The 16,330-nt window shown below is 38.8% G+C and overlaps 2 protein-coding genes across 6 annotated transcripts; both read right to left on the bottom strand.

The window, feature by feature from the left end:
- Positions 1 to 67: 67 nt before the first annotated feature.
- On the bottom strand, positions 68 to 11,001 carry LOC101166495 (solute carrier family 45 member 4). Of its 5 annotated transcripts, none has more exons than XM_023964346.2 (13): positions 10,783 to 11,001; positions 9,100 to 9,337; positions 6,088 to 6,276; positions 5,826 to 6,005; positions 5,094 to 5,731; positions 4,802 to 4,921; positions 4,455 to 4,703; positions 4,224 to 4,343; positions 3,310 to 3,409; positions 3,111 to 3,191; positions 2,659 to 2,789; positions 2,357 to 2,425; positions 68 to 2,258 (listed from the first exon to the last, which is right to left on the bottom strand). In XM_023964346.2, the coding sequence occupies exons 2-13, from the start codon at positions 9,326 to 9,328 to the stop codon at positions 1,965 to 1,967; spliced, it is 2,400 nt and encodes a 799-aa protein (XP_023820114.1). In that variant the 5' UTR covers positions 9,329 to 9,337; positions 10,783 to 11,001; the 3' UTR covers positions 68 to 1,964. The 5 variants fall into 5 exon arrangements, with proteins under 5 accessions (XP_023820114.1, XP_023820113.1, XP_023820116.1 ...); XM_023964345.2 differs by having other exon boundaries at positions 10,842 to 10,983; XM_023964348.2 differs by having other exon boundaries at positions 10,442 to 10,804.
- A 1,460-nt stretch (positions 11,002 to 12,461) lies between these two features.
- On the bottom strand, positions 12,462 to 15,726 carry gpr20 (G protein-coupled receptor 20). Its single transcript, XM_078933143.1, is given in 6 exon segments — positions 12,462 to 12,654; positions 12,809 to 12,934; positions 14,488 to 14,572; positions 14,714 to 14,951; positions 15,027 to 15,300; positions 15,374 to 15,726. Coding segments are annotated over 6 exon segments (1,005 nt in total). The 5' UTR covers positions 15,575 to 15,726; the 3' UTR covers positions 12,462 to 12,573.
- Between the last annotated feature and the right edge of the window lie 604 nt (positions 15,727 to 16,330).

Here is a 16,330-nt window from a genome sequence, read left to right on the forward strand (position 1 = left end):
ATGGTCACCTGGGAAGCCAGAAGACATATCTTGAATCTTGTATTAAAAAACAACAACAATCCAAGACTTCAAGGAGGCAACATGTTTTAATAGAATTCTATGGCAGTTATGGACCTAAAACCCCATCTGTCAACCAACATTGCACTTTGACAATAAACCCCATTTCTGTACAACAAATCAGCAGGCTAAAATAAGTTTTGGCTAAAAGATAAAGAAAAGAAAGTATGTCGGTCCTTTTCGAGAAAGATTTGTACAGCAGCAAACAGAATGAAATCTGTCTTAATACAAGTATCAGCATGTCAAAGCAAAAGATAAAATGCCATGTCAGAAGTTGAAACCAAATGATCGGATTTCCTCAGGGCATGTTCAGAGGTTCTGCATCACAGTAGCTTGGCACTAACAATTATAGAATCAGAAAACATATTTAGCCTATTACAAAATCATTGAAATAGAAGTTTTAGTCTTAAAAAAAACTGAGGATTAAACAAACTAAAAATAAAAATGGTAAAAATAGGTTGTTTTTTTAGGAACTTGAAATAAAAGTTAAAGCTTTTGTGTGTCTGTACCTTTAAAAAAAGTACCTGTAACACTAACACACAAAAACAAAAAATACATTACTTGGCAAAAAAAGGTGCTTAAAAAATACACACAAATCCCACACTGTCTGCACATAGTGTCTTTGTGGAATCCTTACAGCATTGTAATGCAAAGATCCATAAAGTGCTCCCTGCTGTGGTCATATTTGGACTTCATCTTTACTGAACAGAATTGTTTTCCAGCTAAAAGTCTGTCTGGGAGATTCCTGAGTTTGGCTAAAGGCTCATTTGGTCGTAGCAACAGTGGAGGTAAAGTCTAGCTAGCATTGATCGCCTGCATAGATGTGGAATCACCTTTATTCAGCATGAACTATTTTATCAGTTCAGGGGGCACTGAGTTTACAGGATGATTGCTATATTTTCAACACCTCATTAGTGACTTGCATTCTGGGAAATGACAGCATAATAAACAGTCAGAACCTTCTCATAAACATCCATTTTTGCTTTTTGGGTGAAATGAAACTATACTTTTGGAACTTTACATTTCACATGAACACAGCTGCACATCAGAAATATACTAAAAAGGAGAGATATTTTGGATTTAAAAAAACAAACAAAAAGATATTCTTCTAACAACTCATTTCACTTAATTAAACTGGCAATACGTGACTTCACAATAATCGCATTTCAAATACTTTTCTTTTTACTCTTAAGGCACAGTTAAGCAATGAAAAATATTGGAATTTAAAGTCCATGTTTTGGCAGATATTCCTAAATTGATTTAGTAATTTATGTGTTTGAGAGAAATTTTTACAAAAGTTAATTCCTTGGATTTCTAGTTGTGCCTAAACTATGCCTAAAATTCCTCTATATATGGGCTGCAATATTACTGGTGTTAGTTCAAGCATTATGAGCGGAATTTGCTTTTAAACACCTATAATATCAAAAAAAATTCTATTATAGTCTTTTTTCAGAAGAGGAGCAAAGAAATAGAATAAGGTAAGAAGAAACGCTCTCAGGGTTTTGTGATTGTCCCCTCAACAGTTCTGGAGCAGCTTCTGTTTGAATGTCTGGTTGCATCCTGTCAAAGTGAGACAAAATGTCTCATGCATTGATCTATTTACTGCCATCTGGCAGTTTTTTATAATGGCTTACTAGTAGTAATAACTTCAGCTGAACATTTGTATGTATTTGAGTTGAGGTAGTAACATCCTAAGCAGATCAGAATGGACAGAATTCCAAAAATCTATTTGCTACTTTTGATTTCACAATCTTAATGCACACCATTAAGATTTCTCAACATTGGAACGTCTATTTCCTGTAATGTTTTTCTTTGTATCTTTCCCATGTTCTTCTCGAAAGCACAGGTCATTACATGAACACCATTCCTCTTTTAGTTGTTGAGCAAAAACCTTGTCTCCTACAATTTTAAACAAAATTCTCTGTCCCTTTCAAGCCGTCTCCATCTGTGAGGCTCAGCACTGTGGCTCTCTGATCTTTGGTCTTTTCTGCAGTCTGGTCCTCCTCTGCAGGTAAACTAGCTGAGCTATGGTCCGACTCAGAGCTTTCAGCCTCAGGATCAGGATAAATGACCAGAAATAAGGCAGTGAGAAAGCCAAGGAAGGAGCCTCCAGAGGCCACTATTGGAATGACACGAACGCTGTTGACAGCATCAACCACTGATCCAAGGGCAGATGCTACCAGTATCTGACTGATATATACCTGTAAAAGCAGCAAAACGGGGGATTTAGATGGAAAAACTTTTAAAGTTCAGGCTAAGCTAGGTGGTTTAGTTGCATTTAGAAGCAGAGAGGACTGACCTGGCAGGATAATATGGCACAGTCGATACCGAATCCCCTTCGAGTGTTAGCTGGACTGTGGGTAATGTACTGATGAAGGAGACACAAAATACCATTTTACTTATTTTATCTTTAGGTTCATTGATGCTTTTAGTACAACCCACATTGACTAAAATAAATCAGTTTCACCAAAATACAAAAACCTAAATGAACAAATTTACTGAAGTATCACTTAGGTGAAATAAGCAAGAAGAAGTTAAATTTGTCTGTGTCTTCAAGAGCTGCTAGCTTGGGTTTAAATGTGTCCAAATGTGCAATCATACCTCTTTGATTTCATGGTACTGCCCGAGCAGCGCGTAGGGGCAGTAGGAGATACTCATGGAGACGATGCCCATGGTGCTGATCATTATCATGCTCACATACACATTAGGAAAGACCGCCATAACTGCAGTTCCTGTAACAACAAAGGAAGTTTAAAAAAACAAGCACAATACTAACACTAAATCAGACTTTCCTTAGATCTTTTGATTCAATTTCATACTTGAAAAACAAAATAACCTACAGGCCTTCTGGGTTAACATATAACCTTATATTCTATGATCTGAAACTAATATCAATGTTTCCTTCAGAGAGCACTACATTTCAGCTTTCATTGACAGTTAAAACATAAAGTTGAATCTTTTTGTCACATTTGGTTAAGGTTAAAGAAAACTAAATCTAGTGGTTGGAGGGGCAGCACATCATTAGGAAACAGCCAAAGCTCGGGCCAACTGACCTACTGAGAAGCTCAAGGTTCCAATGATGTAGATGACCTTAATGCTCAGGTCAAAATTATCCAGAGATTTCTGAAGGATGGCTGGACCAAGACAAAGAGCTGGTTACTAAAAGAGACTTTGGAAAGAGTAGCAATGGCAATAGAAACAGAATTTCCTTCTATTTTTCTCAACTTCCAGAATGAGAAATGATTGGTTTACCAGAGCAGGCTGCAGCTGTAGCAGCATAGACCACCAGTCCCCAGCAGCCCATCTGGACTCCATTGTGATATCTTTGCAGCTCTGTGGAATTAGCCGGTGCCTGAAAAAAGCAGAAAAAAAATGACAGTATGGAATCCCTACACATTTTGTGAAATGGACTCCAATTTCTAGAACCTTAAATAGGTTTAGAGATGAATTGTGAATGAACTTTTAGTTTAAGGTTTTCAAAATGACATAGTTAACAGTTCAAACATGTACATCTGCTGAGGCGATTTAGTTCTGAAACTTTAAATTCTTTTCAGAAAATGAAAATAGTGCTGTTTAAACATTAGAGTAAAGGTTAGGCAGCCAGCTGAAATTGCAAAAGTTAAGCCTCTTTCGTGTTATCGTTGAACAATGAAGTTGGAACTATGGTCTGTCTTTGCTTTGTTTCTACTACCTCATTTCATATTCATGCAGACACATTATAGCATTAGCAACTTTTTTGTTTGCCATTTCAAATGTTTGTTACTTAGGTGTTTGTGAGCAAAGTTAACTTTGAAATAATGTTAAATAAACAATATTTTAAACTATGTTTCCTTTCATAGAAAGATTTTTCTGTTTGTTTGTTATACAATTGTACACATAGGACTAAAAATAAAACATATTAAAATATATTTAAGCAACATTTTAGACCAGAAAGCTATCCGTCTCTGCAGCATCACTGTTTAAAGCTGCAACCATTCGGCCACAGATTTGGTTCAGGAAGCAGATCGGAGATGAAACAAAATACCAAGCAGCGGCAAAACAGGCGGCTTCATACGCAGCACAGTGAGGCACAATGAAGAATAGACCGGCTGTATGAGTTATGGGATTGCTTTACATCATCAGTAAATGAAAAACAAAACAGCTATAGAAAGACAGTTTGTGTTTACCATGGGCTTTCCTTCGTAGACAACTTGTCCCATGAAATCGGTGTAAAACACAGCTTCAGCTATAATGGAGAACCATGTCAGTAGGTGACACACACAAAGCCTCCACAGCTGCTTTGGCATCTGAAAGTCACAATCAGAATAGTGTCAAATGGACACGGTTTAAATAAAAGGACAGGTGTGGTGCTGATGTTGGCGGCACCAAAATATCCTGGAAGATTTAACTGAGCTCACCTTGAACATGGACAGCCATAGCAGTTTGATAGTTCTGCCCAAATCTGGACCTCCTTCAGAGCTGGAGCCCTCAGAGGACAGAGTGCTCACTGACAGATGCAGCTCTTTCTGGCACAGAGGCTTCCGGATGTCTCGCAGATCACTCAGACTCTGGGATGTGGTGATCGGATGAGGGCTGAAAGGTCTTGAGTGGCGCAGTCGACAGCGCCGGGGTCCTACTTTTCCATAATAGGAGAATGTAAACGATGGCTAGAGAGACAAAAGGATCCATTTTAGCCTTTCCATAAAGTGCATTGGAATGAAACCTTTGTAAATGCAACAAAAATGAATGCAAAGAAACGACTTACTTGTCTGTAGAAGGTCGGTCGATGAGGCCGCGCTAAAATGGACACAGTAGCTGTACGGTGTCCCAACTTAGCGGAAGTGTGGCCTTTGACAAGATTAGAACCGTTGAGAGCTTTGATCTCCTGTAACAAGACAGAAGAACACTGAAGAGCCATATTCTCATTTAAAATAACCAAAAATGAAGACGTGTATAGTCATGAATATAATTAGGAAGAGACACAAAGTCTTGACAAAACAATGGCAAGAAATTGTTTTATGCATGGGAAAAAATATTTGAACAGCATTTGGTCATACCTGTCCCACAGGTGCATCCTTCACAGCAGAGCTGTCCTGACAAAGAGAAGGTTCTCCACTTTCTGGATCCATTGGTTTGGCTAAAACTGCATTTGCAGGCTCATCACAGCGGTGGGGTGGTTCATCCGTAGGAGGTAAGGGGCCGGGGTTGTGGTCTGATGGCTTAAAAGCATCTTCTAAATGCATTTCAGGTAAAAAGTCCGTGCTTGGCAAATAAACCCGTGGCTCCAAGTCGAGGTCAGGATCCAGGTGAATTGTAGCATCTGGCATGGCTAAGACCGAATCACTTTTACTGCGCACTTTGTCTATTACAAGAAAGTCTGCTTCCTCTCTGTCAGAATGGCTTTCCATGTCCCCTGTAAAAGACTCTTCTTCTGGGATTACACCTAGAAGCAAAGGTACACTTCCAGCTGGCTTTAGAGACAGCTGGCTGGTATCGTCCCCGTCTCCTGTTTTGTTCAGCCTTTTTGAAGCAAAATGCCGCTCCGGAATGCTGAACATGTGTAGAGTGACTGAAACTATGAAGATGACTCCAGCGAAAAGGAAAAGAATTTGTTCTTGGGATTTAAACGCTTTGCCCAGAGCTGTACCAGTCCAGTCCAGTCCTCCTAACATGTAGCCCACGGCTCCTCCGAGTCCTATCAAGACAAGTATGATCATCCCGTGTGTAACCACATAGGTGTGTTTCACATTGATGGTCTTTGTGCTGGTGTTTGGAGATGACAGTCTCACCTGCAGAGAGGCCGTGAATATTCAAAGCCATGTCCTGTTCTTCAGTGTCTGCCACATCGAGAAGGTACGCCCGGATGGGTCCCTCTAAGGCATCAGCAGAAAAGTCCAGCACCACCACGCCTAAAACCGTGAGAACGATGCCGATTGGCTGGTTGTTTGGACTGTCCCCGATGGAGAGGCCTGAAAACCACCCAAAAATGCATCTACATACATCTGTTTATTTAAACACAGCAATGTTTTAGGATTCAAATATTGAACTCACCGATCAAGGACCCATTTAGAAACAGAGCCACACCGAGCAGCACGCCCAGACAAAGAGCCAGAATGAACGGCCTTCTGCGGCCCCATCGCAGGCGACAGCGATCGCTGGCAGAACCAATCACAGGTGTGAAGACCAGACCCAGAATAGGACTAAGGAACCAGGTTAAACTGTAATACTGCTCAGGAAGACCTGAAACATGACACACACAGTGAATGTCAATGATGAAGTGAAAATATAGGAATTTCTACGGAGCCTAAGACAAGTCTAACAACAGAAGTCATGAAGGAGCTTGTAAAACATTGGGATTAGAGTTTATTTATGTTTTATATATTCTTAAAAAAATAAAAAAGGAGGAATTATTTATCAAACTACGATAAAAACTGTGTTTTAACATGTTCTTATGGTTTTTTCTCATGATGGAGGACATATATAAAGAAAATTAAGCTTAAAATTGCATTTCTGAGTGTTTCTTTATTCAAATCGTATATCAGAAGCAGACAAAAAAAATGCTGTTCGAAAAAGAGCGTATTTATTCATTCTTTTTTTTCTTTTTTTTTTTAAATCATCTTCTAAACCGTTTGTTCTCTTTCGGGGTCACAGGGCTGCTGGAGCCTATCCCGGCCACTTACGGGCGAAGGCTGGGGACACCCTGGACGGGTCGTCAGTCTGTCTCAGGGCCACAATCCCACACCCATGCACACTCACATTCACATCTAGGCATCTAGGTACAATTTAGAGTAACCAATAACATATGAAGCATGTTTTTGGACAGTGGGAGGAAGCCGGAGTCCCCGGAGAAAACCCACGCATGCATGGGGAGAACATGCAAACTCCACACAGAAAGGTCCACTGTTAGTGTTCTGTTTTAGGTCCCACAAAGCGCAGAAACTGCAGACATAGAAAATATGCCAGGTGGGCCACAAACTCCCTGCTCCGCTACATTCTGATACACCCACTTGCAGACTAATAAATCATCTTTGTTTTCCTCGTCTCAACTGGCATCTGGCTCAAAACTGTACGGCTGAATAACTCCAATATTGCTCGCCATTTTTGTTGCACCGGTAAAGTTAGGTTGGGGATGAGAGGGACTGTAATCCGAGAGCTCTAAACTCTCTGATTACACTCTCTCCCGCTAGTTTACAGCTCTCTGATTTGAAAATGTCAGGAATTCTGTCACCTGGCTGGTTCATAATAGATCCAAACTTATCTCTCTTTTTCTCACAGAGGTCAGGGTTTCCTGTTGCAGTTCATGCTGTACTCTAGCAGCAAGACATTGCAGTGCCTCACAATGATTTCTAGCAGATTGTTTATTGGCCCACATTTCATTTGCATTCTGGTCGTGGTGAATCTACTGCTCTGAGTGAGAGCCTCTTAACAAGTAGAGTTTTTTTTTTGCTAAACACACATCTTCACAGGTTAGCTATCAGCTGAAGTATGCATCTAAGAGGCAGGTGTTGCAGCAAAGTTCAGTTGTAATTCTTGACTTCAATTCATTACAAAAATGAACAGAAACCTGACAGTTTGTGCTTATCAGTGAGTTACTTCTGACTACATTTATCACTTGGTTAAAACATTGCAAGGGAAAGACAAAGCTAACTTGAGAGCCTACAATAGGCACTTATCCTAAAAAAAAAAACCTACATGGCTCTAATATTTGGGAGACTTAATAAGAGCTGGGCTTTCTTTCTAAACACCATCTTGTTCACATCCTCACCTGGGACCGGCCCAGTAGTATGACTGCACACCTATCTGTGGCCACTGAGCACCTTCACTAGTGCAAAAATTAAAAAAGCCCTTACAGTCATGTGACAGAACCACCAGCCACACTGTCAGATGATCCAAAGGTTAACAGTACAGGAAAGAATGGAGTCCTTGTAAAAACTGAGCACACACCTCATTTCACAAGTAATCAACACGTCACATCCACTGATAAAAATATACATATATTGACTGAAAAAGCGTTCATTATCAGATTTGGACATTTTTTCCCCTTTAACAAAAAAGATGGTTAAAAACATCGACAAATATGCAAATAACTGAATCTTTAAGAAAGGAAATCCTTTTTCTTCTGCTCCCAAAAGACAGCATACATGTGCTCCATGTATTGAGATTTATAAAGGAGGATCAGTTTTCAGCTACTGTACTAAAAATTCCCCATTGCAGCAGCCTGAATTTTGGCTGGGAAAACAATAACAACTATGCATTTCAATGTTTGAAAAACAGTGATGTGATTTCAATGGATACGTTTCTTCACTTATGCACAAGGTGGCAATGTTGGAGATCTTTTCTTTGTTCATTTCTTCAAAAATGCAAAGACGAATATAAAACTTTACTCCGTTTACAGGAAAGACAGTACTTTCTGTTTAAGCTGAATCATTTTGAATTATGATTCATCTCCAAAGACTAAAATTAAATCCTAAAATGAAAAAAGTAAAATCCTTTGAGACTGTTAACACTTTAAAAAAGGAAATATAGAAACTTAGACCACATTTGAACCACACTGAATAGAATCTCAAATTTACACTATTGTGTGGGAAACTAAGCCTGAAATGTGCTGCATCACACATTCCCTGTCATACCTGGCCAGGGAAGATAGCTTTTGTTGCATTTCTGCTAAGGTGGCAAACAGAACATGTGATTACACACTGCAGCTACAGTGTAAATGACACAGGGGGGGGGCACCCAAAATGCAGAATGGCTCCTCCGCTGTTACACTGCTGCAGAGGAATGACAATAGTGTCACTGATGGTACTGGTTGTACAAACTAAAACCAACAGCTCTCATTTAGAAAGGGAACTAATTTAATATAAACAAATGGTTTTGGATCATGGTTTTGCAGTGGCCTAAAGCAGATACATTGGCTTTCAGAGGGACATTTAGAAAGCAGAAAGAGAAGAAGATTGTGTCAAGTCAACATATTTCAAATCGACTTCAGCAAGTTGCACAACAAGTCTGTGTGTATTTTGGCAAATGTAGAGTGCGTTCTTCCCTGTGCATTGCAGTACTCCTCACCTATCTGCAGAAGCACGGGGGTCACCAGCGCAGTTTCCATTGCGTAGCAGAACTCTCTTCCAAACATTACTGCTGCATGCATGACCCAGCGATACAGAGGGATCCGGGCTGCTCTTCTTCCCTCCTCCACCCCCACTTGCCCCTCACTTTCATCATCTTTTGCATTTTCCTTGGGTCTTCTGGTTTCAGAAAAATCTTTAGCCTCGATCTCTTCTGCGTCTTTTCCCATTTCTATGCTCTAATTACAAAGAAGAACAGAATGGGTTGAGGTATTGCAAAAACTTGTTTTTTCAAAAGTTGAAGCAGAGTAGAAAACAGCCACAAACATATACATAAAACCCCTGTAATATTCGATATCTTAAGATCAGGGAGCAAAAAATGTATTCCTGTGCTTGTCTCGCTGATAATGACCACCAGTAACGGTCAAATTCAGATGAGCAGAGAGAAGCAAACCCCATGGAAGAAGCATTCAGTCCGTCTGTTATGGTCTCCAGGCCCTGCATCTCAGCACTTTGGGAAGTAGATGTTAAAATCAAAATATGCCTTTTCTTCAGATATCACAGATATTCCACACACCTCAAAAATAAAAGCTGTCAAATAGGTTTTAAAGCTGAAATGTATTGCAGGAGAAATTGAATTCCCCCGTGTTCTAACTGTATATATAATACAATACCTCCACTTGAAATGAATGTCATAACATTTGCTTTCAAGGAGGACAGCAAAGATCAAATACCAGAAGGTTCCAAAAATATCCAGCGGAATTTGGACTCCATAACAGGAGAAAATATGTCTGTTTTTGCAAGAGAAAAATGCTCTCCTTGATTTTCCTTTTTGTTTTTGTAAGTTAAGACTGCTGGAAGTCAACTTAAAACAGGTGCTGGATCTTTAGTTGGGAATGACAACAACCCTGAGAGTTAAGACCTCTCCTAACTTTTTAACTTATTGAGTTATTAGAAGCCCCAAAACAAAACAACAAATAAAACAACTGTTTATCTACAGAAAAGGATGATATTATTATCTGTATTTAGGTGTGTTCATATAATAAACGTGATAACAAGTCAGCTTATTCACACATTCGCTTAAACAGAGTTTCCAGAGGCAAATCAAAGGAAGCGGATCCAGGCAGGAGTTATGACATTCACACGTTAAATAATATTTAATGGTTCCTACCTAAGGACCGCCCTGTCTGTCAACTTTTTTTTTTTTTTTTCTAGCAGTTAGCGTGTGCAAACCATCTGGTTACAAATTTGCAGACACATAACTACCAAGAACTTGGTTGGTGCATAGGCTTTCAACCACCGAAAAAAACGCACATTAACCTTCCGTCTAACCGTTTTTTTACCCAGGTTGCGAGTGTCCAGCGAAGTTCGGCTGGGCTGGACCAGTCGGAACATGCCCCCCTGTTGGAAATCTACCTGAAATAGGCTCACCTTACCAAACGCTCGGGAGCCCATGCTGCTCATTCATTGTACTTTTCCACTATCGAAACAGCGGCACCCGCGGTTTAACATTAACAATAAATATGTTTAAAATAATAATAACAATACTAAAGAAAAACCTGGAGTTGACTCCTCCCTTGTAGCGGCGTCAAACATTTTGGCTAGGTAAGTTAGCGAGCTACATTGGTTGGCTAATGTATGATGACAGAGACCCTACAAGGCAGGAAAATGACACATGACAAACCTGCGTTTTACTCCTGTTGATAAACGTATCGGGACTTCCGCATTCACGCTTCTTTTTACCTTCATGCAAGCAGCGACGCCGTTTTTTTTTTTTTTTCCTTGAGTAGAAATGATGTTAACCTTAGCCAGCTAATTCAGAGACCGGGGGCTTGTCGCTTCATTACTACAATCATGCACTTCGTTGGTTTCCAGAGTAACCAAAAAAAGGGCGTGGCCACGTTACGAGTGAGACTCTGACGTCGAAGAAATACTGCTCCTTAGAATGCTTTGTAGATAATAGAAAAGCATCATAAAACGTGAATAAAAAGGGTACATATGCTAATAAATAAATAAAAAAAAGCCTCGCCAATGTTTCATTCATTATTTAAAAAGGAGTGTAAATTAAACTTTGTATGTACTTCACATATGGCTTAGTTAGGTTTTGAAAACGTGGACTTGTTCTAAACATACACGAAAAGTTAACACGACGGTTGTTTTTTTCCCCAAAAAATCTTTTGCTTTGAAAGGATCATTTACTTTGAAGACATGATTTTTTTATTTATTTTTTTATTTTAATGTAGCCTAGAAACATTTATGGCCCTAATCCCATTCTGTATACATTGATAAATAAACAACAAAAAGAGTAATTCATCTATTTACTTTATTTCCTGCTCATCGAAGTGACGACCTACAGAAAAAAAGGTATAAAAAGACATGCCTACACACATTTTTTGCTTGGTGGTTGCTGTGGAGTATTTAAATCCCCAAGGCCCCAGTTTCTCATAGAACCATTTTCAAATGGTTTCAAATTTGATTCAAATCAAATCAAAATAATGTTTTGCAATGCTCATTTAATCCCACATAATTAATCCATTCTATTCATTTCATTATGATGTTTATTTCATCTCATATCGTTATGGTTTGCAACAAGGCTGTGGAAGCTACGCAAGTGAGGGGTTGTTTTGCAAAAGCAACCCCCAAAATTTTGCAATTAAAAACATTTTGCTGTAACCAGAGCAAGAATTCATCTAAATTGTAGCTTTTTTGCAGCTCATTCATATTGGCTTTGATGACACTGCAGAGTTGCCCTCTGCTGGACACAGGTAGACACATAACCAAATGAAAACCAAAAATAAAAGAACAAAAAAAGGGACTTTTATTTTTACATGAAGATAAATAAAAAAGTAGTTGAATGTAAAAATATAACAAAAAAACTGTAATGGTCTAATCATTGTGTGCTGGATTTGAAAAGTCAGAATGAATGCAGTGGTCCCAAGGAAATGTCAAAATTACAATATTTACAAGAATCAATCAATCATATTTGAAAGTTATAGGGTTCACTAAATTTATTTTCAGATTTTTTTTAATCCAATGTAATCTAAAATCATCGATGACTGCTTTCTCTTGACAGTAAATGCATAAGGTTTTTCAGCTTTTCAAAAAAACAAAAAACACCATAATCAAATAAAAAGGAAGCAAAGAATGTAATGGTGTTGGTATGATACAGGTCTGGAAAATTCAGTTGACAACAAAACATTTTCCCCCTTGGTAATAAGAGACAGTTTAATGATGCTTCTAATTCTTAAGGAAATCTAAATTATTCTCATAGGAATTTTACGAAACCCGTTTTTCTAGCTGTTGCTGCTGTTGATCAGTATTTTGCCGAGTCCAGAAATAACTCTTATTGCCAAGCAAACAGTGAGAAGTTCCACGGAGTGCATCTCTTTCTCCAATTGTCTCTTTGCACTGCGCCGGTAATTTTCATCATCACCATCACATTATTAGTGTTGGCGCTGGCTATCCTTCCTGAGGCCTAAGAGCTATGCTGCATACTGACAATTTCACCACTGGTCTGCTCCGCCTTTACACGCTGGAAAAGATGTCTCACAGTGGCCTGGGGGAAAGCAATGGTGTTATGGAGCAACAGAGTAAATAAAAGAGTGATTTATGAACAAATCATAACCAAAGGGAAGAAAAGAAGAACAGAGGAAGAAAACAAACATATTTGAACAGGATATTACAAAAAAAGAGAAGGAATAAGGTCTTACCTGGAAATTATTTGTAATAAAGCAGTAAACAATAGGATCCATACAGCTGTTTAAACTGCTGAGAGTGACTGTTAAGTGCTATACAATCACATTATGCGGCATATCTGGGTAGAAGTAAACCCACACCTACAAAAACAAAAAAGTAAAGCCGTCAGAAACATTATGGAAAAAACAGCTATGCACTAAATCAGAAAGACTTACACTCAATCTGACTTAAAACAGTTCAAAGTTTGTTGTTCTGACTTCTTTAAATCTTGTAATTTTAAAAATGAAAAACATTAACGCAAGCTAAAAAACAAAGGGGAAAAACATGATGATGCAAAAAATAAAACACAAAATGTTGTGTTTTTAGGGAATACATTCATAAAATTTGACATATTCTCTTTTGATGGGTGGGTCTTATCTGTCTCATGAGTTAAATGCTAAATTGAAGTCTGAGTTTTCATTGTGGAGGTCACAGCTTTAATCATCACACAGCATCAATCAATTCAGACCTAATCCTCCACTGTTGTATAATTTTTCTGTCAACAGCTCAATGATGAATTATCGATCCAGGTTGTGGAGGGACTTTCCCCTTTATTTTTTATCACCAGCATACACTTTTTATAACATGAGGCCCTTCCTGTTAGTTCATAGTAGAACTTCTTCATAAATCCTTAATGCTACCTTGTTATTTCCCATGTCGTTTTACAAAACATTCTTGAAACATCAGGACAACTTTCAAGTTCTGCCTTGAATATCAAACTCCTTAGACTTCTACCTGCCCCTTAACGTTAGATGTGTGTTGATGGCATCGCATGTGTTTTTCACAATGTAACAGGTAATCTGAGCTTTTTAAATTATTTTAGTTTGTTCCTCTTGCTTTGATGACAAGTCTTTTAAAGGTAAATTTGAGCCAACACTAGGTCTGTTGGTGACCCCCTGGCTTGTCCAGTCCCCCTTCAGGTTTTCCTGACCTGTTGCCCCAAGAACTCTATTTAGTTTTAAAATCTTTTTATATTTTGTTAATTTTTCCCCTAGGTTTTAGTTTTACTACGCTAGATACTTGTGTCAAAAGCTTTTGTTTTGTTTTCACCTTTTTGTTTTTTGGTTCATTTCCCTCTAAAAGACTTTCCTTTTTTATTTTAATGAAATGATCATTTGTCCACGTCTTTGTTGGCTGCTCTTCTGCTCCTCTTTTTGGTCTTGTTCTATGTTTTCCACCTGCACCTCAATGAACACACAGATCTCTGAATAATTGGACACACTTGTCCTTTAAACGTTCTCCAGCTTTGATTAAGCTAGGTCCTACTTTTTGCTACATGAACGACTTTGGGTACACTAAAATTAGCAAATGATGCTTTCAATATGCACCATAGATTGCTAAGATAGAACAAATTGTCTTTCTACCTTTAGGCGTACAAACATGATGCCTTCCATTTATAGATTAATGATCATAAATCTTTTAATGCCTAGAGCAGCATTCTTTGATAATGTAATATGAGAAGTACTGTACCTAAAGCTTGTCCAATGAATATGAACTCTGCATTTGTTGGTGAAGGTCTGCCTCTAAATCTCTGCCCAACCAAAAAAAAATAGGTTTAATTTTCATATTTCCAAAAGACGTGGTGTTTTCTTACTAAAATTGCAAGAATTTGTAATGTAATGTGACGTTTTTCTAACAGATTTTTTTTTCTTACCTGTCTGACGTGGAAGGGTGTGAAGCAGATTGTGAAGATGACCAGCACAGTGGCCAGCAGTTGAACAGCTTTCTGTCTCCTTTCTCTGCAAAAAATAAAACTAAACAAACAAAACCACAGTGAATCTCTGTTGTAACTTTTTATGCTCATCCATTTTCTGCATCTAATTTTCTTCAAACCAATGCTATTCTGCTGCTATTCATAGCACTCATTTCTTCTGTTATACCTGCTTTGCTTCATCAGGCGCCAGTCAATAAGGGCCCACATAATGCGCAAAGTAAAGACCAAAATGATGATATAAGGTAAGAAGAACTCTGTGATGGTGAGAATGAGAAGCTTGGCAATGCAGCAGCCAGTGTTTTTTGAGAGCAGTCGATAAGGAGGGGTATGTGACCACTTTGGCAGACAGAAATGCACACACATTTGGCAACACTGGAGTTCCTCCAGTGTGGCGATGCTTCCACCTGCAAAGACGAAACAACAACAACAAGATCTAAAGTGGGGTCAGCAGGTAACAGTGGACACAACTGTGGACACGCCACTCACCTGCACAATGACGAGGTAACGGTCCACGCATATGCAGGTTAGAAACACGATGCTGCAGTACATGTTGACAAAGTAGCTGAAAATGTGCATGTAGGAGCAGGTGAGGCAAGCACCTCCACTGTAGTACAGCAGGATGCGGGTTGGGAGAGATAGGTTCACCATCAAGTCGGTCACGGCCAGGTTGATCGTGTAGATCACCTATGTGGTCTTTGGATTGGTGCGGAAACAAAAAACGTACAGTGCAACAGTGTTGAGGACCATGCCCACCTGGGAAGCAGAGGGAGATGTTGAAACAGCTGTGAAAGAAGAAATATGTGAGACAAAAAAAAAAATCACCTACTAGAAAAATTAGACAGTTTATGACTATCAATGTGACCCAGAGGCCATAAAAGTCATTGTAGAGTCCTTCATCTAAATGTGCAAGTCTTTGAAGATATGCTTCCATGTTGCTTCTGTTAGCTGCGCTTGTTGGAACAGGCAGGGTGGGACCGGAAGCGTTGATGAAGGTCCATGCTTCACTGCTGCTGTGGTTGATCATCATGCTGATGTGTCTGCAGTGATGATCAACGTTTATGATCCAATCTGACAGGATGACATCGATGACAGCTCTTTGTAGTTGAAAGAAAAAGTATCACACAATGCTTACCCCACCAACACACCCAGAAAAAAAGAGGCTGGAACATACAATTTGTATTTCACTTTGAAAGAGCTCTTGTTATTTACACACATTTTACAAAACAAAAGTTTCTTTCATTGGAATTTTCATTTTAATGAAACTGCAATCAAATGCGACCTTGTAGCTTTAAATACAGTTAATAAGGCAAATCTCTAAACGTGAACATTTCTCTTCAGTTCTTTTTTTACTTTTTCTGAATGGTTCTAACCACAAAAAAAGCTGCTTCAGCCATAATTTGAGCTTCATACCAACCTGTATTTGTATTTCTCAATTGCTAGGTTTGTATATGGACATATACACACATAGATCCCAAAGTAAAAAAAAAAAGATTAACATTGGACCAAAAAGCCACAACAAAAACCGGATAGACTATGGCTTCACAGCTTCTATATTACACCGATCCCTTTCTTATGCTACAATAGTTATATTGAGCTGGTATGAGACAGCCCTGTTGTCAAAAACTGAACTGTGTGTTTGTTTACCTCTTACAAGGGTGGCCAGTTCTTCTCATAGCGAGTATAAACAGTGAGATTCTACTCTGTTTGTGTGGGAACAGGATATTTACAGCTCCAACTTTTGTTTCACATGATTTTATTGAGGAAGGCAATTTGAACAGACACG

Source organism: Oryzias latipes, chromosome 16 (genome assembly GCF_053564925.1).
Source record: "Oryzias latipes strain Hd-rR chromosome 16, Olatipes_Hd-rR_3.1".
Classification (NCBI taxonomy): domain Eukaryota; kingdom Metazoa; phylum Chordata; class Actinopteri; order Beloniformes; family Adrianichthyidae; genus Oryzias; species Oryzias latipes.